Consider the following 24,459-nt stretch of genomic DNA (forward strand, 5'->3'; position numbering starts at 1 on the left):
AAACACATTAAAACACCTAGTAGCAATAGTAGCACAGCCTTCTAGAGTGTTATAATAGAGCCTTTTGGGAATCTTTGAACACCTTTGCGGAAGAGCTCCCTATAGTCTGTAGACTAGTTTATATGAAGCTAGTACCAGAGGGACTACTTTTGCCAATCAGGCCATCGGTGCATCTGTCTCTGAGTTCTGTCATAGCATTTCTTACACCTGAATCATGGCCATGTTTAACATCATTTAAATCTGATGTGCAACTTAAATTATGAACTTGCTGATTACTGGATCAGTACGTTTTGGATCCCACGTGGATTTTAAAAACATCTTTATTTATGTGTTTACAATGTGACACACGCATTAAAAACACAAGATAACAAAACAACTGTGACCTTTCTTCGTCAGTTCCACCAAAACGTTTGTGGTACTATCCCTTCTCTCCTGTATATGCCTTTATTCTCTCTGTTATGCAGAGTGACTTCCTGTTCCCCTTAACTGCCAATGATTTTGGATCCCACATGGCACCTGGATAACGAGAAGCAACTGGTGAAGAATAAGGCAAAAAGTCTAAAGGCTGTAGGTCTGTAAGAGGAAAAATATCTTTAAATTGTCGCAACATAGATGCCAAGACCACCATTCCCATCTGAGACAGATGGTTCAAATACCGAGTGGACTTTTCAGCCTCAGGTGAAAGGATAACAGCATTCTTCATACAGCAGGAGAGCCTCCAGAGCTGGAGGGCAACAGCAACAACCAGCTCATTTCCTCCTTGGAAGTCCCAGTCTCCTTCAAGACTCACTTGTCTACTTGCTCTCCTCTGTAGTCCACTCCAGTGGGAGGGAGTGTTTCTAATCATCCCAACGTGGTAAAACGTAACATCTGACAAATGGGGTCTTCAGATAATATAGAAGTGTTGCACTCTTTAATTTAAATCTCCTCCACCATCAGAGTGTCTGAAACCTGCACCAAAACATTAGCTGCAGTCATTATGGTTGTAATATTACTACTTCAAAACCATGTAATAAAGCCCCTTTCTTCCTTAATGAGGAAAAAGCATGCATTCAGATATGCTTGGGGGGCCAAAAACAAAGCCTCAAGCAAGAGTTCAGACCAATGGTCATCTTCGGACAAGCCAGTAGATGGATCGAGAATAAAAAATTTTGAAAGTTGGCTTTGCACTAGATGTATCCCCAGCTCCCTAAGACAGACTCTTGCCTTCGATCTAAAATCTGTACCTTGACCCTTTTAAAAAAGATCGACCTCTATCCTTATCTCGACAAGTGGTTAATAAAAACCCACACTGCCAAAGGGTCACTTTGTGACTTCACTTCTTTTATAGTACTCTTTTCTCATTTAAGACAGCAAGTCCACTTCCTCAAATCTTGACCGTTGTGCTCAAGCACTATGGGACGAGGTTAAACTACTTGGCCATATATTTAATCAACAAATACATAAATAGGTTGTCAACAATGACATCTTACAAGACAATTTCCAGGAATGGGGGTTTCCTTAGGTAGACTGGCTTGTTACTTCACAAGATGCTCAAATTTCGAATCTAGAGTATGGGAACCAGGATCATTGACCAAAGCCCTTTTGATAGACTGATCAAACAATTTTCTTAAGCCTTTCTACCAATTCGACTAATTTCAGCAGTGTTAATAAAGATGATTGCTCCCCTGTGGCTTATTGGGTAACAAGGTAGCTGTAAATCGCTTTTAGTGGAGATGTGCTCAAACAGGTTAAACATGAGAAAGCCTTTTTCATAGCATATTCCACACTCACTAGTTTCCACATGAACGGCAAGATAACTGAGTCACATTATTGTACACAAATTACCTGTACATAGTGGTATTGGGTGTATAATGTATCATAAGTGTTGCAAACCTCACAAATCCCTGAATTGTTTACATCAGTCTACCTACCATCACCACCACTCAGCTTAATGTTGATGTGTTGTGTGGGAAAGGAGCTTAGCAGGCAAAGAAAATGGCAGCACAGGTCGAGTGCTCCTCCGACTGAGAAACTGATCCTCCATAATCCTGGCGTCCTGGACGCAATGCATACCAGCAATGGCTCCTGGAGTATCACAGGGCAGCGCAGAGCCCTGTGGACGAACTGTGCGCCCTCAGACCGGAGCTGATCAGCGGGCCCTGGAGGAGGTGCGGATTCAGCGCCGGAAGAAGGGCACAGGCCGGGGCCGCTCATGGTGACGCTGCTAGGGGGATGTGCAGCACTGGCTGCAGACTCGCGGCTGTCGCCGTGGAAGGCGGGGCTGGCGCTCACGTAGATGGGGGTGCCCACTCCCTATCAGACTAGAAGTGCCTGGCTGATTATTGAGGCCTGCAGGCGGAGCTTGGCTGAGCTGGAAAAGCGCATGATGAGCCGCAGAGGGCCTGCTGGACACAAATGGGGAGAGTATCAGAGAAGAGGGGTGTGCTTGCTCAGATAGTGGACGGCCAGAGGGACCTGGTGAGAGCATGGTGAGCCTGCTCGTCATTAGCTTTTTTTGGCGCGAAGAGAGGATAGTAGGCCGGCAGTTGGGCCTTATGGCACTTGTGAAGCTGGGTAAAGGGAGGCCCCTGTGTTGGGGCAATGAGAACAGAGACCTGTGCCACGCTATTGGGGGTACCAATGTAGCTCTTGTGTGGCACACAGTCGCAAAGAGACTAGAGACTGTGTGCACGGGTAATAGTTGCAAATATGGGGAAAGCTGACCGGGTGCAGACCAACCTGCATTTTGACCAGTGGAAGACACCAAAGGCTTGCAGTGAAGGATCGCTGGCCCCACGGGAGACACAGGTGGGACCTGCTGAGGGGTCAGATACAGACTTAAAGCAAATACTGTTCTCAATGCAGCACAGGCTAACAAAAATAGATGGGAAGATAGACCTCATGTACAGGATGGATCGCATGGTTGAGAAGATGGACAATCAGGCGGAGAGACTCAATATGGTAGAATGGAGGGTGTCGGAGGCCAAAGATGAGCAGAATATGCTGGCAGCAGCGCAGAAAAAGGCAGACAAATTACTCCTTGTGCTACAGTCTAAAACGGAGGATCAATGTGAGAATCGTAGGGGTGGTAGAGTCGTCCCGCATTGACAACATAGAGCAATTTGTGGAACAATTGCTGAATAACTTGTTGGGACAGAGACACCTTTTCGACGATATTGGTGGTGGAATGTGCACATCGTTCCTTGGTGCTGCGTCCGGTCAACTGGGGCCCCCCGCGTCTCATAGTTGCGAGATTGCTTAATTACAGGGACAGAGAGCTGGGGACTCTGAGGCATGAAGGAGCAGAGATCTCACTATTCCCAGACTTTACTCAACAGATACAGGAGGTGAGGTGCCAATTTCTGCAGGGTAAAATATGACTCAGTGAGTTACAGATTTAATATAATATGCTGTATCTGGCTCGCCTCAGGGTACTAATAGACGGCAAAGCCTTGATGTTTGTGGACCCAAAGACACTGCAGCAATTCCTTGTGAAAAGAGAGGTGCAGGGGCGACAACTGCCGTGGCTGCCAGGGGACGAATATGAACAGGATACAGCCATGGATGGCATGGAATAAGGCTGCTGCGGCACATTGGAAGGGGCACTGTCCTTTCATACACCCAGTGGTGGGAGGAGGTTGATAGATGCATCTCATTGTTGTTGGACATCGCTGGAGGTGTCTAGTTCCCTAATCCATGACTTGGTTATGTTTAGACTCTGCTGCTGCCTCTGCCATTTGCCTGGGACTAACTGAGAGCCCCCCCACCCCGACTCTCAGTTTGAGGCCCCGCTCGTTCCTGCGCCTCATCCCTGGTGGTCTAGTGGCCATCACAAGTAAGTATTTTTTCTCTGTTTCTCTTTCCTCTGACCCATCCTGTGGCCCCACCCACCCCTCCCCGCAAAGCACCTTTACCGCCCTCCCAGCTGACCGCTGATCCTGCCCCCCTTCTTAACGGCAGCTGCAGCGCTGTGCTAGGGCAACTGCACTGACCTGGTCAGCATCTGCTGCCCTCTCTAGCTCCTCTGGCTGCTGCTGCCTCTGCCTTTTGCCTGGGATGAACTGAGAGCCTCTGGACTCTCAGTTCGAGGTCCCCCTCCACGCACAGGCTCATCCCTGCACCTCATCCCTGGTGGTCTAGTGGCCATCACTAGTAAGTATTTTCTCTCTGTCTCTCTTTCACTCTTGCATTTTCTGCCTTTTTTTCACTCATTTTTCCTTTTCTTTCCATCTCTCTTCCTTTCCTCTGCCCCCTCCCACCCGCAAGGCACCTTTCCAGCCCTCCTGCCTCCCAGCTGACCGCTCCCCCCCCCCTTTCTTAATGATGGACACGCGCAATAGGCAAGCCTTTCTGATGGATACAACTACTTGTGGATTCCTCACCTTATGAATTCTCCCAATGCGCCAGCATTCGACGGAAATTTTCTTCCTAGCTATTCAGGTCGGCAAGGACGTCACAATTGCATGGCGCCCCACGCCATTGTGGAAATAAGAAGTCCTCGCCAGCATGCTGACGTCAGTTTCACCATTTTTTACGTGCCTTCAAGGCAAACAGGTCAATACCAACTTCACAAGAACAATATATACCAATCCAATTACAAATATAAATCCCAATATTTGTTCATATCAAAAACACCAAAAACGTATATACATTTCTAGCAAAAGAAGTCTTGGTATGACCAGACGGGCAATGAGGAGGCAGGTGGGATTGTGAGGAATCCACAGATAGCTACTGTATCCACCAGGAAAAGCGTAACCAAAGGTAAGTAACTTGTTCTTCTTAAGGATACAACTACCTGTGGATTCCTCACCTTATGAATAGAATCCCAAAGCAGTCCTGCACTCAAGGTGGGTGCCTGACTGGTCAAACCAAGAAATCCTGCAAAACAGAACACGCAAAATGGCCGTCCCTCCTAACTTCCAAGTCTAAGCAATAATTTCGCAAAAGTGTGGAGGGAAGCCCAAGTTGCGGCCTTACAAATTTCAGAAACTAGGACACCTCTAGCCAAGGCCAAAGTAGCAGACTTAGCACTGGTGGAATGGGCCCTAATACCTTCAGGAGGAACCTTCTTTGCCAGTGATTAAAAAATCTTTTATGCAAAGAATGACCCACCTGGAAAGAGTTCTCTTGTGGACGGCTTTGCCCTTCATCTTGCCCACATATCCAACGAAGAGCTAATCATCAATACCAAAGTCTCTTGTCCTTTCAAGGTAAAACTCGGAGCCCTTCTTGGATCTAGGCGATGAAGTCTTTCCTCCTCCTTTGAAGGATGGGGAGGAGGGTAAAAGGACGAAAGTGTTATAGATTGACCATTATGAAAGAGAGTGACAACTTTAGGAAGCAAAGCCGCCCTGGTTCTCAGCACCACCTTGTCAGCATGAAAGGATGAAAAAGGAGGTTTCACACTAATAGCCTGAAGCTCACTCACACGCCTAGCAGACGTGATAGCTGTGAGGAAAACTGTTTTCAAAATTAAAAACCTCAACGTGCAAGAACGCATGGGCTGAAACGCTGAACCCATTAAAGTAAGAACCAAATTCAAATCCCACTGAGGCAGAAGAAACGGAGTGGGAGGAAACTATTTAGTCAAGCCTTTCAAGAACCTAATAACTATAGGGGATTTATAAGGAAGGCAGGTCAGGAAGGTACAGAAAGGTTCAATCTCCAGGCATGTAGGTGCAGGCCCTGGAGGTGGGGGTGTATAACCTGCCCCTACTTGCCTGGAGATTGAACGGGGCAATCTGAGCTCCTTTTCTCTCCCTTCAGAAGTGGTAGATGTTATCTTATCGGCCAGGTGACACTCCACCAAGACTGTCTATGCTAACAGATGGGCAAAATGTGTTGCTTGGTGTGGAGAGAAGCGAATTGATCCCTTAAAGGCCCATTTGTCTGATGTGTAGCTTTTTGCCCTTTCCTTGGCACAGAAGGGATGTGCAGTTGCGACTGTGAAAGGTTATTTATCAGCGCTGTCGGCCTTTCTGTGCCTTCCAGCGAAGACCACACCTCCTTCAGAGCAGCAACCGCCGCCCACTGCCAAAATATCGCAAGGAAGGAGGCATTCCAGGATCGCATGAACTCCTCCACACACAACTCTAAGGAACTCTTCTCAGTCATCAACGAGTTCACAAATCTCCTCCTCCTCCCCCAAAGCCACCAGCATCCCCCTGTCACAGGACCTCTGCGACAAACTCATCACCTTTTTCCACGGCAAGATCCATCACATCCATGACAGCTTCCTCCAGGAAAATCCTGGCACCGGAAGCTGGGACCGACCCACCCCCCAGAACCCACCCAGACCATCCACTGCTGGTCCTCGCTCACCATGGAGGAAACAATCCGCATCATGAACAGCACCCAATCCGCAGCCCCCAAGGACCCCTGCCCACCCCACATATACATCAGAGCCAGCACTTCCATCGCCCCCGAGCTCCGAAACAGAATGGACTGCTCCATTAACACTGGCACCTTCCCTGAGGACTGAAAACTCGCCGAAATATGCCCTCTCCTGAAGAAATCTTTGGCTGACCCATCAGAACCAAAGAATTTCCGGCCCATCTCGCTGCTACCCTACCCGGCCAAAGTACTGGAGAAAGCAATCAACGCACAAATATGGAATTTCATTGCTACCAACAACTCCCTGGACAGCTCCCAGTATGGTTTCCGCAGCAACCACAGCAAGGAGACCACCCTCCTGGCAGCTACCAACGACATCCGATTACTCCTAGACCGTGGCCACACCGCAGCGCTCATACTCCTCAACCTCTCAGCAGCCTTTGACACAGTCTCCCACAGCTCTCCACGCACAAGACTTCACAACATATGAATCCACAGAAGAGCCCTGGAATGGATCCACTCCTTCCTCTCCAGGAGGACTCAGAGGGTCAGACTTCCGCCCTACACATCCAGACCCATAGGAGTCAACTGCAGAGTCCCCAAAGGATCCTCACTGAGTCCCACACTATTCAAAGTGTACATGGCCAATCTCGTAGCCATCGTCAGAAGCCGATGATACACAGCTCATCGTTTTCCTCACCGAAGACCCGGACACGGGCAAAAGGAACTTCCACTCAGGAATGGAAGCCGTCGCCACCTGGATGAGAGAAAGCTGCCTCAAGCTCAACTTCGAAAAGACTGAGCTCATCATGTTCGGAAGCGCCATCTCGGCTTGGGATGACTCCTGATGGCCCACATCCCTCAGCACTCCACGTTTGCACCGACTGAGCACGCCTGCAACCTAGGCAGGCTCCTCGACTCTTCCCTATCCATGACCCGCCAGGTAAACTCAGTCGCCTCCTCCTGCTGGCACACACTCTGCAAACTTTGGAAGATCTTCAGATGGAACCCAGCAGACGTCCGCAGGACTGTCACCCATGCTTTAATCACAAGCAAGCTCGACTACGGAAACACCCTCTACCCCGGCACCTCGACTAGAAACATTAGAAAACTACAGCTCATCCAGAACACCGCTGCCATGCTCATCCTGGACTTCCCACACTGAGAACACAGCTTTCAACACATGAGGTCCCTCCACTGGCCCCCGGTCGAGAAGCAAATCACCTTCAAGCTACTCACCCACCCATACGCCCCTTTCCCCCTCCCCCCCTCTCCAGTGCCTTCAGACCCTAACAGGTAATTGTTATTAATCCTGAACAGGATAGGTGAAAAGGCTTTACCGAGACAGCCCTCAGCAGCGTCTTGTGCTATTACTGATGTTGTACAGCGGAAGGGCATGATAAATGTTTGGTCTCACTGGTCACCAGAGATCTTAGGCTATACACACTATTGACCGTTCAAGACGTACACACCTGCATTGACTATTGGTTAATATCTCGACGGTTGGCCCCGCACATAAGGGAATGTGAGGTACTCCCCTGTACATACTCAGATCACCCCCCTACTCTTATGGGATTGGATTGTGCTGTTTCCCCTCCTCCTGCCTTCTCTATGTGGTTCCTCCGAAATCTCTTCTTGATGAGGCTTTCCGGGTTGAAATGGGCCGGAACATTGAGGAATTCTGCAAATTAAATGTGGGTACAGGAGCAAAGTTTGCCACAATCTGGGAAGCCTTTAAAGTTTATATACAGGTGTCACAATGGCAAAACATGCTGGAGTGTTACGGTCGCTGCGTACCCAGCTCGGCCAATTGGAGGCTAAAATAAGCTGGAGAGAGGGAGGGAGCGACAAAACTGTATTAAGCTCTCTCCAAAGCTAGCTAGTAGAATTCCAGGAGACAGCTCAGAATGAGGTGATACATATGGGGAAATATGCAGTGGCACAGGATTATGGAGCGGGGGAGGGGACTGGAGCTACATTTGTAGCATTGTTGCATCCCAAAAGAGAGGACATCGTAATTTTTCAGGTACAAGACAATACTGGTCAAGTTGGGTGGCACAGAAGAGGTGTTGGGTAGATTTCATAGCCTATATAGGTCACGATTACAGTTTGATGATGCCACGGTTACAGATTACCTCGGACATATAGCGAGGCCCTGGCTCTCTAACGAACATGAGATCAAACACTCGCTTAAATATATACCATACGGCAAGGCGCCCGGCTCTGACGGCTAGACCGTTGCCTTGTATAAGGCTTATCAGGAGCTACTTATCCCTCATTTAGTAGCCCTATTTGAGGAGATTGCAGCTGACAGATGTTTCCAAACACCATGCGTGAGGCCTTATTAGTTGTCCTGCTGAAGCCAGGAAAGTCGGCTGACCAATGTCCATCATATAGACCGTTGTCTTTGATGAATGTGCACCAAATTGTTTGCAAAAATACTGGCAAACCGGCTGGCTCCTTTGCTGACTTGTCTGGTTGGTGTGGAGCAAACTGGCTATGTGCCTGGGCAGAGTTTATCCTTCAATCTCCGGAACCCTCTTTGGCTCTATACAGCACATAGACCCGGAGATACAGGCAGTCACAGTCTTTCTCGATATAGAAAAGTCTTAAGACTCAGTGGAGTGGGGCTTCATGAAAGACGTTCTGCAGCGAGTAGGAGTTGGAGATGCGTACCTTCAACTGATTACGGTACTTTACACAAAACCTTCAGCGCGCCTCTGCCTGAATGGTCCCTTCAGCCGAATCGCGTCAGAATGGTGCTGCTGAAGTGGGTGAATAAAAAGCACTGGATGATCTGCAATTGAGCTTCAGTGTTTTTCTTGGATGTTTAAGGACAGGATTCTCTGTTCCTGTTGAAGCCGCCCTGATGGAGTTGAGGGCCACTGTAACACAGAGAAATTGTGTTCGGAATATATATATATATATGTGTATATAAATACACACACATATGGAATGGGGATCCTTTGTGGATCTGCGACTACCTATGTAACTACAAATAGTTATTCTTATAGTTATACATATCTGAAGAAAGTATAACTTGTGCTGTAGGCCACAAGTTCGTTTCTTCAGATAAGTATAACTATAAATAACTTCTAATATTATGTGTTTTTTTTGTGGGCAAAAAGTCAATCTAACTATAACGTCTCTGTAACCTTTGTTTTTTTCAATGAAAATATATATAATTTGGTTGTGGAGATTTTCGTTTAAATCTCTCCAGAAGATAGTTGCTAATCTTCATGTAACAACAATTGTGGTCAGTATAGTAACGTATGAGAAACTTTCGCTGGAGGTTCTGTGCTACCCTGTGCAACATTTCTTCTAGACCTCAAGACTTAAACATAACTTTTCACATCACATGTAGCATCTCTATTCTTTTTCTTCAAACAAAAAGCAGGTATGTATGTGTAATTGGATCACTAAATTCTTTAGAGTATGTCAGCAAACGTGGTTATTTAATTCTATGCTCTTTCACCTGTCGATTAATTTGTGAAGTAGAACCAAGTGCGCCTACACAACTCCCTTTATCTACAATAATACGTGCTGCACATCAAACTTGTGGTATGGTGCAGGGTAGATTGACCTTTGCCTGCACCTACTGTTACTCGGTTTATACCTCCTTTGCTAATACTAAAACATTTGTTATTCCTTTTATCTTCATATTTCTGGTCACACCGGATTAGAAGACTCCTGCACATAGGCAGGATAAGAACACACGTTAGATTTTGAACTACGTAGGTTTAAAAGGACCCTTTTTAGTAAGTACAGCAGAAACAGAAACTGGTACCTGGATTTTGACAGTCATTTAAGATACCACTATATTCATGTTTGGCCATTTTTTTACTGAGAGAATGTACACTTTGGTAGGAGAGACAGGTTTCGGAATTTCTGTGTCACCTTTTAGATTGTCATTCCTAGTTCACAGCCACAGTAGCTAAGATAAAGAAAGCTTTAGTCTGCTACATGAAGGTTTCAGTAATTCTAGTATCAAGGAAGGCTTCATTTTTAACATGGTCAGGGAAAATTGGCATGTCAGGTGGGCTCTAAGTGTCAAATCCGGACGAGTTCACACTTTGTTTTTTCTACATTTGCAGGTTGATTTGGATGTTACACTTCCAGGAGAGGGGGGGAAAGACCGACCCTTCAAAGTGTCAATTAAATTTGTCTCCCGTATAAGCTGGCATTTGCTGCACGAGGTACTGACGGGACACACAATTCCTGAGCCCCTGGAACTGGACAAGCCAATCAGCACTAACCCTGTCCATGCAGTGGATGTGGTGCTACGCCATCTTCCCTCCATGAAGTAAGGTTTGCATAAGCGGCGTATAATTACACGTGCACTTGCTTTTGTACATGTACCATTACATGTCATTTTAATAGGCTGTAAACATTTACAAACACATTTACACGCAGTCTGCTTTGTATCTATGCACATTTTAAATGAGCCTATTGTGCATGTTGTTTTTTCGAGTTATTTAACTTTGTACTCGTAATATAGATAAGTGTTTGGTTGATTCATAAGTGCACAGTTCAAACATTGCACTCATTACCAGGTGGTTTCTTTAATAAGAAATTTAAGATTATGCAGATGATCATTTTGAATTGTTATCTGTGCATTTAGCAAGCAGGTTCTGTATGTTTAGCCCTATCATGTAATTTTGCAGTCTCCATATTTATAAACTTTGCCGTACTTTGTAAATTTCCTGTGCAAGCTCCGCTTCTTTGTAATGTTTCTTCATATAAACACTAATGACAAAACATATTTTTTTTTTCACGTAACCACATCTGGCTTACAGGTCGCAGAGTTTATGCTGGAATTGCTAGAACTGTTAAACGAATTACATTGCCATTACCGAAGTTATTGCTTCTTCTATAAGCACTACAGCTTGAGTGAGATGAGAGAACTAGCAAGGTCAGTTAATGTTCAGGGGGAAGAGTGGATAGAAATTAGTTTCAACTCACCTATTAATATATAAGGACAATCCAACAAAGCAGAGGCCAGAGAATTGGGTGATCGATAGGTCGCCTTCTAAGACAGTTGATGCACTTGTTGATCACCCAAATAAGCCACTTGTCCGCTCTGTATATTATAACTGTTCTAAACCTGGAGATTTAATAAAAAAAAATATAATACATAATAAAGTTTCTAAAGCTGTGGCAGAGCATAAGACTCACTCAAACAAAACAGGGTTGGATACCAAAATTCACTCCCTACAAATAAGTGTTTTCCAACCTATGATTTTGTAGGTTTTTATGATATTTTGAACTGACATACTGAAGATTATACAGAAACCGAAGGGCCTAGGTCAGGAAGGCTCATGGGATTTAAAAAGTATTCAATTTTATAACTGGCAAATAGTTTACACAGAGAACACAGAACTCACAAAGCTGCCATGCAAAAATATTAAAGCAGAGTAATACACTATCTGACTGTAGTATAACTCAACGCAATTGAGACCAAATAATATCCACAACAATTACTAAAACTTAACAGCAAACATAGTTTGCCTTCTACAAAGACTGACTCAGATCCATGGATGAAGAGGGCTCTCTACAAAGCCCTATCAATAAAGGTTAAAAGGACATTCTAATTAGGAGAACAAGGCAGTTAAAGCAGTGCTTCAAAAAACAATACCACTGACCACTGCTTACTCTTAAAGAATTAAAAAAAAAAAAAAAAAGATTTTTCCTTTGAAACACATCCAGTTTTCCTTCAAGGAAAATGGGCTGTAATTAAGAAAAAAAAAAAAGATTGCCTCATTTAAAAGCAACCATTGACATGGTGATCTGCTGACCCCAGTAATTTGGGATTACCAAATAGTGAATCGCAAACGATTATCTTTGTACATGTGGCCCTAGGAGACTTACTGTGTGTTTTTTAATGTTGCTTTGGGGGCTGCTGTACTTCTGCAACCTCATGCACAACATTAAAAAACACAAAAATTCTTGGTGGTGACACCAGGCTCCCAAAAATATGTAATAAGCCCTCGCTTATTGAGTGCTCCCTCTCTGGAGCAGTGAATAATAAATGAGCTGCTCCTGCCCCTCATTTATTATTCATTTTATTAAAACTTTTTTTATTTAGGTGTCCTGGTGCACACCCTGTGCGCCCCCCCACCCACACCTTTTTGTGTGTGTGTGTGGGTGTGGTGTGTGTGTGTGCGCGCACCCCCGAGGCTCCATGTCGAGTGCCATTGGAAGCCAGCACTTTCATTTTTTATTTTGCCTTTTTTATGTTTAAAGTGAGTGCCCTGCTGCCCGCCAGGGGCACCTACACCACAGTACATATAGTTGGGGGTTGTGAGGAAAGCCAGCCTTTTTTTTTTTTCTTTTGAACAGAGGGCACTCATAGTGGTGCGTTCAGGAGGTGGCTCACTCACTTTGATCCCTTCTTGGTAAAAGAAGGATTTTTGACTGCTTCACTTGCAAGAGCCAAGTTGTTTCCTGCCGGGGAGAGTGCGGGCAGGCAATGCCCGCACTCTCCTGAGCAGGAAACAGCAGTGTCTGTGTGGATGGGTTACCGGGACACTTCTTAAATCAAGCCCCGGGGTCAGGCTATGAGTTAGGAAGGCAGGCTGCATGCCCCCTCCCATAAGTATAAAGATATGGCACCAAGGTATGAGATCCTTGGGGGTTCATAGAAAATGATGGAAGGGGGGGTGTAGCCTTTGCCCTCTCCTCTAATTTTAAAGACCTCACGGGGTGTATGGTCCACAGTGCCTTGCAGGTGCACAGGAAGGGTCATTGTGTGCACCACTCCCGTAATTTTAAAGAAACAGCTCTGGTGAGGGTCAGCGTCTCAGATCTCAGAGAAGCTTGGAGAAGGGGGTCTGTGTGCCCCATCTCCTATTTTCAAAGATACCACCAAGGGAATGGGGTCCTCTTGGCCTCAAAAAGGCATTAGAAAGGGGTGGGTAGCCCTGGCCCACCCAGTTTTAAATTTTTTTATAATAAAAGGTATTTTTTCCAATGAGAGCTGCACGTCTTCCATGACAAAAAAAAAAGAATAAAATATGCTGTTTTAGCCCCCTCCCCGGTGCCCAGTGGGCTGTGTTGGGGATGTAGGGGACAGGGTAGATCTACCATGCCCCCTATATATTTATTTTTCATTTATCTAGGACAGGGAACTGAGCCCCGAGTCTTAAGATGACTGTAGGAGGCTGGACTGGCTTGTAGTGAGTACCAAGGGGTACTTACACCTTGCACCAGGCCCAGGTATCCCTTATTAGTGTAGAGGGGTGTCTAGCAGCTTAGGCTGATAGAAAAGGTAGCTTAGCAGAGCAGCTTAGGCTGAACTAGGAGACGAGTGAAGCTCCTACAGTACCACTAGTGTCATATGCACAATATCATAAGAAAACACAATACACAGATATACTAAAAATAAAGGTACTTTATTTTTATGACAATATGCCAAAAGTATCTCAGTGAGTACCCTCAGTATGAGGATAGCAAATATACACAAGATATATGTACACAATACCAAAATATGCAGTAATAGCAATAGAAAACAGTGCAAACAATGTATAGTCACAATAGAATGCAATGGGGGCACATAGGGATAGGGGCAACACAAACCATATACTCTAGAAGTGGAATGCGAACCACGAATGGACCCCAAACCTATGTGACCTTGTAGAGGGTCGCTGGGACTGTAAGAAAACAGTGAGGGTTTGAAAAATAGCCCACCCCAAGACCCTGAAAAGTGAGTGCAAAGTGCACTGAAGTTCCCCAAAGAGCACAGAAGTCGTGATAGGGGAATTCTGCAGGAAAGACCAACACCAGCAATGCAACAACAATGGATTTCCAGACGAGAGTACCTGTGGAACAAGGGGACCAAGTCCAAAAGTCACGATCAAGTCGAGAGTGGGCAGATGCCCAGGAAATGCCAGCTGTGGGTGCAAAGAAGCTGCCACCGGATGGTAGAAGCTGAGGATTCTGCAAGAACGACCAGGGCTAGAAACTTCCCCTTTGGAGGATGGATGTCCCACGTCGAGAAGAGTCGTGCAGAAGTGTTTTCCCGCAGAAAGACCGCAAACAAGCCTTGCTAGCTGCAAAGCTCGCGGTTAGGGTTTTTGGATGCTGCTGTGGCCCAGGAGGGACCAGGATGTCACCAATTGCGTGAGGGGACAGAGGGGGCGTCCAGCAAGACAAGGAGCCCTCTCAGAAGCAGGCAGCACTCGCAGAAGTGCCGGAACAGGCACTACGAAGTGGAGTGAAACGGTGCTCACCTGAAGTTGCACAAGAGAGTCCCACGCCGCCGGAGGACAACTCAGGAGGTCGTGCAATGCAGGTTAGAGTGCCGTGGACCCAGGCTTGGCTGTGCACGAAGGAAATCCTCGGTGAGTGCACAGGAGCCAGAGTAGCTGCAAAACACGCTGTTCCCAGCAATGCAGTCTAGCGTGGGGAGGCAAGGACTTACCTCCACCAAACTTGGACTGAAGAGTCACTGGACTGTGGGAGTCACTTGGACAGAGTTGCTGAGTTCAAGGGACCTCGCTCGTCGTGCTGAGAGGAGACCCAGAGGACCGGTGATGCAGTTCTTTGCTGCCTGCGGTTGCAGGGGGAAGATTCCGTCGACCCACGGGAGATTTCTTCGGAGCTTCTAGTGCAGAGAGGCGGCAGACTACCCCCACAGCATGCACCACCAGGAAAACAGTCGAGAGGGCGACAGGATCAGCGTTACAATGTCGCAGTAGTCGTCTTTGCTACTTTGTTGCAGTTTTGCAGGCTTCCAGCGCGGTCAGCAGTCGATTCCTTGGCAGAAGGTGAAGAGAGAGATGCAGAGGAACTCTGATGAGCTCTTGCATTCGTTATCTAAGGAATTCCCCAAAGCAGAGACCCTAAATCGCCAGAAAAGAGGGTTTGGCTACTTAGGAGAGAGGATAGGCTAGCAACACCTGAAGGAGCCTATCAGAAGGAGTCTCTGACGTCACCTGCTGGCCCTGGCCACTCAGAGCAGTCCAGTGTGCCAGCAGCACCTCTGTTTCCAAGATGGCAGAGGTCTGGAGCACACTGGAGGAGCTCTGGGCACCTCCCAGGGGAGGTGCAGGTCAGGGGAGTGGTCACTCCCCTTTCCTTTGTCCAGTTTCGCGCCAGAGCAGGGCTGAGGGGTCCCTGAACCTGTGTAGACTGGCTTATGCAGAAATGGGCACCATCTGTGCCCATGAAAGCATTTCCAGAGGCTGGGGGAGGCTACTCCTCCCCTGCCTTAACACCTTTTTCCAAAGGGAGAGGGTGTAACACCCTCTCTCTGAGGAAGTCCTTTGTTCTGCCTTCCTGGGCCAAGCCTGGCTGGACCCCAGGAGGGCAGAAACCTGTCTGAGGGGTTGGCAGCAGCTGCAGGGAAAGCCCTGAAAAGGCAGTTTGGCAGTACCCGGGTCTGTGCTAGAGACCCGGGGAATCATGGGATTGTCTCCCCAATACCAGGATGGCATTGGGGGGGCAATTCCATGATCTTAGACATGTTACATGGCCATGTTCGGAGTTACCATTGTGAAGCTACACATAGGTAGTGACCTATGTGTAGTGTACGCGTGTAATGGTGTCCCCGCACTCACAAAGTCCGGGGAATTTGCCCTGAACAATGTGGGGGCACCTTGGCTAGTGCCAGGATGCCCACACGCTAAGTAACTTAGCACCCAACCTTTACCAGGTAAAGGTTAGACATATAGGTGACTTATAAGTTACTTAAGTGCAGTGGTAAATGGCTGTGAAATAACGTGGACGTTATTTCACTCAGGCTGCAGTGGCAGGCCTGTGTAAGAATTGTCAGAGCTCCCTATGGGTGGCAAAAGAAATGCTGCAGCCCATAGGGATCTCTTGGAACCCCAATACCCTGGGTACCTCAGTACCATATACTAGGGAATTATAAGGGTGTTCCAGTATGCCAATGTAAATTGGTAAACTTGGTCACTAGCCTGTTAGTGACAATTTGTACAGAGAGAGCATAACCACTGAGGCTCTGGTTAGCAGAGCCTCAGTTAGACAGTTAGGCATCACACAGGGAACACATACATATAGGTCACAAACTTATGAGCACTGGGGTCCTGGCTAGCAGGGTCCCAGTGACACATAACAAACATACTGAAAACATAGGGTTTTCACTATGAGCACTGGGCCCTGGCTGGCAGGATCCCAGTGAGACAGTGAAAACACCCTGACATACACTCACAAATAGGCCAAAAGTGGGGGTAACAAGGCTAGAAAGAGGCTACTTTTTCACAATGACTGCCACCACATCTTTGTTGATATTGGGGCCGCCAGTCAGATCTTATCTCAAGATCCTCCATGGCGTGATATATACATACATTTTAAAACGTAATTTCTCAAAACCTCCTGAACTGATTTACAACAAATCACAAAAACCACACTTTCTGGATGAAGATCTTGCTTTCTGCCAAATTTGGTGTAATTCCTTTCAGCTGTTTTGGTTGTGTTGTCTAGTTTTCCTATGGAAAAATGAATGGAGAAAATATGTTTTTTGACCACCCCTGCTTTTTTTTTCGGCCCTGCTTGACAGATCACCTGGAAACTTCCAGGAGCTGAGGTGAATGCGCGTTTTTTTTTTTTTAAGATCTGTGAAGATTTTTCAAATGTTATTAAAGTTATTAGCAAACAAAAAAATACACGTAAGTCTAACTATAAGTACCCAGTGGCGGCTCCTTTTTTTTTGTTTTCCCCTGGAGGGCATCCTAAATCCCCAAAAGATGTGATGGAGTGAATTCACATGCTTATCTCCTCCACGACCAGTGGGGACTTGTGATGTCTGTGCACCTCAAGCCACGCTGAAGTCACAGATCAATGGGAGGGAGGGGATATCACAGGAACATGCATGAGGAAAAGATATATAAACCATCTACATAGTAACAGATTACATGCAAGAGGGAGTAATCTAAAATAAAAACCCTAGGCATAGGTTTCTAATGTTTCATTTGTTATGTTATATTTATTGTTTTGAAGCACAATATAGCAATTCATGAAGGATAAGTTGAAAGTCGAAAACATTGACAACACAAGCAGTAATTGATGGTTTTGTGCCAATATAATCAAGCTCAGCAGAGTTGCACAGCAGAAATCTGCAAAGAGTCTGTTACCTTGTCAGTTCATAATCATTAGCACCAAGTAACTGTTTCATATCTTGAGTTCCCAGTATGTATTAGTATTCAGAGTGAAATCTTGTCCTTCATCCTTCATTTGTATATTAACTTGTTCTTTATTTTTAACATTATTACCCTTATTGAAGTGGGATACTTGCTTATAGTATGTCCTCACAGAAGTGGTTGCCCTTCCTTTTCTTGGCCATGGAACGTCTCATGAAATCCACATCCTCCCTCATTCACAGTGGTCTTGTGACTGGTGGGTCAGTTAATCTATAAAGCATTTCCTTCCACTCCAAGAGATCCTCCTTTTAGTCTATGACCTTGCTATTATTCACATGTACTGCCTCAGCAGCCCATTCTGTCAAATCCCAAGTCCAAAGATCCAGATGTGTTGTGGAGTAAGTTCCCTGAGGTATTGATTAAATTGTAACATTCTTTAAAGCTGTAGTAGAGCACACATCATTATTGGCAATTGTAATATAAATGTTTTGCTGGGTAGGACTTATCCAATTCTTAACCAGACTTTGGTAATGTTTGAATACGGTGTCAGTAGGTTTTATAGGATAGCCAAATATGTACAAAACACAAAGCGTTTGTAATAAAAAAAATAAAAAAAATTACCAAGTGATTAATTGTAAAGTGCAGTAATCTATAAAACATGTACATTTCAGCAAATGGAAACCATTGTAAAGTGCATAAAGTTATACATCATCCTTGTAGTCTTTGGTTATAGGGTGTTAGCAAATGATTTGAGTTCGTTCATATGGATAAAAAGCTGCAAGTATTTTCTATAAACCTCATGTGTGTTGTATTGGAAAGCAATCTTTTCGCTTGGTATAGCTCTTAGTGTGAACTCATTGTCTATATGGTTGATGCCATCCAGCCTACAAAATTCAGTCCTCCTTAGGGCATTTACAATGTGGCAAGTGTATGGAATCCTAAAAATCTACATAAAAATAACAGATATTTACTATCATGTTTGACTAAATTTAAGTACCACAACAGATTGCATGTTGCACATCTGATCATATTATTCAACGGACCACAGATGCATCAGCAAATAGTAACTGTTAAAATCTCAGAGGCTAGTAGGGTATACAGAACCACTTGGGCCAGTGCTAAACTCTTCCCCTTCCCCCAACCAGAGCTGGCGATGTTGACTGAGGAGGTCATCTGGGAGTGGTGTAGATCAGAGGACTTTAATTTCCAGTGGAACCCCGCCTCCACATCGTTTTGTTGGTGTTGCAGGGCATATGCTTGGCGTTGAAGGCCTTCCTACCATCTGTGAAGGTGAGGCTAATACAGTTTCTAGCAGACAAAATTTGTTGGTACCTGGTACTACAACAAGCAGGGCAAATAGGTTCTTGGATAATGTGCCAGGAGGCTTTGAGCACTTGAAAGTGGCTGACTTGCCAGGGCTTTTCTCTAAACATCAACCACCTGGTGCCTGATCTGACAAACTCAGTTGTCTACACCTAGCGGATCATGAAGGCAGTTACAGCCAAAAGAGGTACAGGGTGTTTCCCAGCTGTTAGGAGAGCCTTGGCTTGATCTTTTCACTATCACGGAGCACCATGTCAGAGGGTTTGTGCACTAGAATTTCCTAAAAGGCTCTTGTGAAGTGGAGAATGGAGAGCAGGACTTGTATATGCCTTTCCATCTCTACCCCTCTTGGCTTGGGTTCTGCAGGAGGTCACGAGCACCCAGGGCCACGCCATCCCAGTGGCTCCAGGTTGGAACAAGAAGATTTGGTATTCAGAACCTCTGGGTTTGAGCATCTGTCCTCTGATCAAGTTGCCACTTCAAGAAGATCTACTGTTGCAGGAATAGCGCAGGGTCCTACACACAGTACTCCAGACTCTGCACTTCCATGCCTGGAGATGGAGTGGTTGTAGCTAATCTCCTCTCCTAGAGTTGTTAATGTTATTCTGGCAGCCAGGTGCCCATCTACGAAATCAGTGTACTCAGGGCACTGGTGCGACAAGCTTATGGCTTGGGGTGGCACGTGTCAGATTCACCCACTACAAGCTAAGCTGCATGAAGGGTTGTTTGTTTTGTTGTTAGCACACCATAAGATTGCTTTGCACACAATTAAATGCTGTTTGTCATCTTTCAGTTTTTTTGATTTTGGTGATCAACCATCTTTGTTTAAATCACCTGTTGTGATGAGATTTGTTTTGCTCCACATCATCTTTCTGCTGAAGTCTTTTTCACTGCCACAGTGGGAAATGAATATGTTTCTCACTTTTCCAATGTGCAATCCATTTGAACCGATGCACAGTTGTCCACTACGTTGTGTGACCCTGAAAACTGTCTTTGTGGTCGAAAGAAAGTCATCTGATTGCGTGAGTGACCTGCAAGAACTCTTGGTCTAACTGCCTTAAACAGCATTCTTTCCAGGCAAACTGGTGTTGCAAATTTGTACTGCATTTCTGACTAAGGTAGTAATCCTGTACCATGTCAGGCAAGGAAGGGTGAGGCAGTGCAGAAAAGAACTATGGGGGTTATTACGACCCTGGCGGTCGGTGGTAAAGCGGCGGTAAGACCGCAAACAGGCCGGCAGAAAAAAAAAATGGAATTATGACCGCGGCGGTGTCCGCCACTTCACCATTCCGACCGCCATGACGGTGAAGACTGCTGGGCTGGAGATTGCGGTCTCCAGCCCGGCGGTCGTCACTAGACCGCCGACGGTATCAAGACCCTGCATACCGCCATGGATCTCGGGTGGTTGGGAACCGCCATGAGATCCATGGCGATAGGCACTATCAGTGCCAGGGAATTCCTTCCCTGGCACTGATAGGGGTCTCCCCCACCCCGCACCCCCCACAAATCCTCACCCCACACCCCTAAAGGTGGCACCCCCCCCTCCCCACCCGACCCAAAACATGCACATATACACACCCCTACACGCACACACCCCCAACATGCACATATACCTACATGCACACACCCCCAACATGCACATATACACACCCCTAAATGCACACATACACCCCGACAACACATACCTGCACACATACAGACATGCACACCATCCGACCCCCACACATTTCCCATACACACAACACCCCCCCGCACGCATGCACTCACTCACCCCCTCTAAACTCTCACACGCACACCCCCATACACGCACACAACCCCTCCTCCCCCAACCGCCCTCCCTAACGGATGATCAACTTACCTTGTCCGTTGATCCCTCCGGTAGGGGACGGGATCCATGGGTGCAGCTCCGCCACCAGCACACCGTCACCAGAATACCGCCACACCGAATCATGGGACGTGATTCAGTGGGTGGTGTTCTGTTGGTGTGGCGGTGGAGGTTGAGCAACCTCCACTTTCCTGCCGTCCGCCAGAATGGCTGCTGGCGGCTTTCCGTACGAAAAAGGACGGCAGCCTGCCAGCGGTCATAATACGCGGCACGGAAGACCGCCACCACTGGCGGTCTTCAGCACGGCGGTCATGCGAAAAGACAACCGAGGTCGTAATGACCCCCCCCCCTATGTGTAGCAGGGTAGTCCTCTGCATAACATTCTGCTATGCACTTGCTAAGAAGCAGCCAACTTAAGGATAAGGGATAATTCCACTCTTACCAAGGCTGTAACTAGTGTGCTAGAATATGAGGTGCCTGTCCTGTGTATCAGTAAGGCTACTATGTAGTAGTTAGTGCACATGTTCACGTAGCTTTACTGCCTTGACTGCCAGGTCTTTCAAGATGAGCAGTTTGCCCGTTCAAGCCTGCAGGACATTTTTGTTTTAGTCATTTCACAGAATTACCACCTAAGGAGGTACTGCTTTGATATTTATTAAAAATGTGAGGAATTTTCAGTTAGAATTATCCATCAGAATTATTTTTATTTGTGCTACTTGTAAAGCTCATCTATGACCATGACTGGTATCCTGGTGCTGCAGCGACTATTTGAGATTGAAGAGAGGAAAAACGAAGAACCGGAGTATAGGGAACCCCCAGTCCAAAACAGAATCTAGTTGGGGAAATAGCCAACTCTTCAAGTCTTGCCTAAATATTAGTAGCTCCGAATGCGCTCTCATGTTGGGTGGAAGTGCATTCCACTTCTGAGTAGCTTTGAAGGAGAAATATCTACCCCACCCCCAGTCGAGCTCTTCGATATCTACCGCAATACCATAGAAGGTACATATCTTTGCAATTTGCATTGGAGAGGTACTGCTAGTGTGTAGTGCCCTGAACACAATGCACACTGCTTTAAAATTAATCCTTTGTTCAATGGGAAGCCAGAGCAGTTCCTTAAGGGCAATAGACGCAGGTGATTTGTGGGGTCTATTCAGTCAGTTTTGCAGCAGCCACATGGACTCTGTGGCGTTTTTTGATAAGGAGGTCTGGTGCCCCCAGAAGGATGGCATTCAGGGATGTGGAATTCCTATAGCCCGACACCCAGAACATATTGTTTGGGTTCAAGGGCAACAAGCTTTCATGTTTATTTTATTCTTGGGACAAGTAGGCCCCACCCCTTGCAGCACAAACCCTTTGGCTGCCAGTTTACAGAGGGAAACTGCCTGCAGTTGAGGTAATGTGTGTCCATATGTCAATGCTGTTCGAACTTGTATTAATGATTCATTAATGAAAAACCTGTATTATTAAGGTGAGCACTGTAAATAGACGCTTTAAGTTCACACTGCACTCCTGACAGTGGTTCCAGTAAAAAAAAAGAAAAAAAAAAGTGTACACACTTTTAAAAAGTTTAACAATATCAGGCTAAGTATAATGCTCACAGAATGCTCTTTGATTAGATACACATTTTTGCAGATGCCTGTAAGAAAAAGTGATGACCCTTTGCTTTCAAAATAAAATGCTCGTAAAAAGAATGCAAGTAGGAAAAAAAAACATTTAGCTACTTTGAAATTTTAGGTGCTATTTCTTTGAAGCATCATTTTAGTAAAATTTGTTGATGCATTCTAAAAATCAGTGTAACTGTTTTCAACAAGATTATGGGAAGCATGAAAATAAACAAACTCTGACAAAGCCAACTGATCTGACAATTGGTGTGAGTCTTTTGGTTTCCTCAATGCATGTCTCGTTTTGACATGGCTTTTGTAACACTTTATTGTTGTGGGATCTGCGAGGCCCTCACCGCTGAACCACCACTGGCAAAAAGCAAAAAAAGTTTTTGGGTTTCAAAAAGCAGACATTGCCACCAGTGGCATAACAAAGGCTCTCACAGCCCCTGCAGTGCAGGGAGGGGGCAAGGTGGACACCTCTCTTGGGGGGGGGGGGGCCCTGGGAACAGCACCTGCCCTGAATGAGTCTGGAGGGGGCTGTTCTTTGCAGGGGAGGCCCCTCCAGTTTCATTACACCACTGATTGCCAGAGTAGTTCTGAAACTGAACAAAACTACTTTGTGTGCCAGTATGATCCTTGTGGAAGAGCAGAAAGTGATTACTCACAGTAAAGCTAGCCAATAGAGAGACAAATAGAAATGTAATAAAAACAAAATGTCTTGGTTAACCCCAGACATAATTAGGGACCCAATTCTTAAAGTCACAAAAGCGCACCTACGGTATGTCTTTGAAATAGTTGATTTCATGAATTCACAAGAACTTACAGAAGCAGACCAGGAAATCTTACTTCTAGAAAATATTAGTGAACTGTATTTTAGCATGAGCAAATATGCATGTGTAGATTTGCTCATTTGAAAATCTATTGAGCGCTTACAAGTTCACTCTCCCAACCATTTCATTTCTTTCCTCAACCGTGGAAGAACTGTTACTATGCCCCTGTCAGGAGTACATTTCCAACCTTTCTCAGTATGGCAAAAGATTAGAGAAGAGCTGGGGAAATCCTTAAAACATGCAAGTCAGTAGGTTTGCAGACTCAAAGGCATTCCAGCCCTGCAGCTATTGATTACTGCTTTCTCCAGGCCCAGTATGTACATCTGCTGAAAGATGGCAAAATAAGGAAATTGACTCACACTGGTCAAGTCAATTTGCTAATGGGCACCTGGTCAAGTCAATTTGCTAATGGGCACCAATGGCTGAGAGTACAGGCAAGCCTTCAAAATCAACACATCAGCGTGTCTGGGTGGCGCTTATATGTAGCTCCACTCATTAGGTCCAGAGGCAAACAACATCAGTGCGGAGCCACACAACGCTACCTGCCAGTGCGCAAGAGTGCTGCTTTTGAGTTCATGGATCCATTCTGATACCTGTGGGAATATTAACAATTCAGATTCAGGTAATGAATCTGTGATTAGTTAAAGTATCCACCAGAAAAAAAGTGATACCAAAAGGTAAGAAATAGGTGCAAAAATGGACATTCAAGTCGTGTTTACAACCTGTGGCTAAAAGGTCACTGTCACCTTCTGAATTTTAAAATGGTTTCCGTTTGTTAAAATGTACATGTTTTTCAATATGAATTGAAACGCACTTTGAAATAAATCAATTCATAATCTTGTAAGACTGACTACACAGCACACCATTTTTGTACATATTTGTCTTTTTTTATAAAACGTACTGATATCATATCCAAACATTGTGAAGGTCTGACTAAGAATCAGTTAAGTATTACCTGGCAAGCTTTTACGTTGTATTTGCAAATCATGACTTATGTATTGTTGCAGCTTAAAAGTATGTTACGGTTTAATCAATCTCTTAGGAAATCCCCTGCACAACACACATGTACACAAGACCAGGTTCCATAGTGTTATTCAGGCTTTCCGCTATAATTACTGATCATACATGCAGATGTGGAACTAAAGTCTTGTGTGCAACGAAAATGTCGCTTCACCAGCACCCCGTCCAAAACTGCAGAGTTCCTCCTTTAATTCCGCTTTTGTTCAGGAAGAACTCCCAGCAACCGTCACTGTAGGGTTAATTTGAGAAATCAACTCATAAGTGGCTTTAATTTGTGCACCACCTTATCCCAACAAGTTTTTATGCTAGGACATATCCATGTCATATGGAGAAAGTGTGTGCTGTGTTCCTTATTATGTTGTCATAAGATTCTACATGAGGCTCAAGCGTGGCATAACCTTTTAGAGTTAATTTGAACAAACAGTGTACTCAACTCTCTGGCT

At 45.6% G+C, this 24,459-nt stretch overlaps 1 protein-coding gene across 1 annotated transcript in view; it reads left to right on the top strand.

Moving 5' to 3' along the window:
* The window catches only part of LOC138284720 (protein argonaute-3), a 916,780-nt gene that overhangs the window by 179,913 nt on the left and 712,408 nt on the right, over positions 1 to 24,459 (top strand). Inside the window, exon 4 of the mRNA XM_069223834.1 lies at positions 10,410 to 10,618. Within this exon, the coding sequence (XP_069079935.1) occupies positions 10,410 to 10,618 (209 nt within the window). The remainder of the gene's footprint in view (positions 1 to 10,409; positions 10,619 to 24,459) is intronic.

The sequence above is a fragment of the Pleurodeles waltl genome, chromosome 3_1, assembly GCF_031143425.1.
Source record: "Pleurodeles waltl isolate 20211129_DDA chromosome 3_1, aPleWal1.hap1.20221129, whole genome shotgun sequence".
Taxonomy (NCBI): domain Eukaryota; kingdom Metazoa; phylum Chordata; class Amphibia; order Caudata; family Salamandridae; genus Pleurodeles; species Pleurodeles waltl.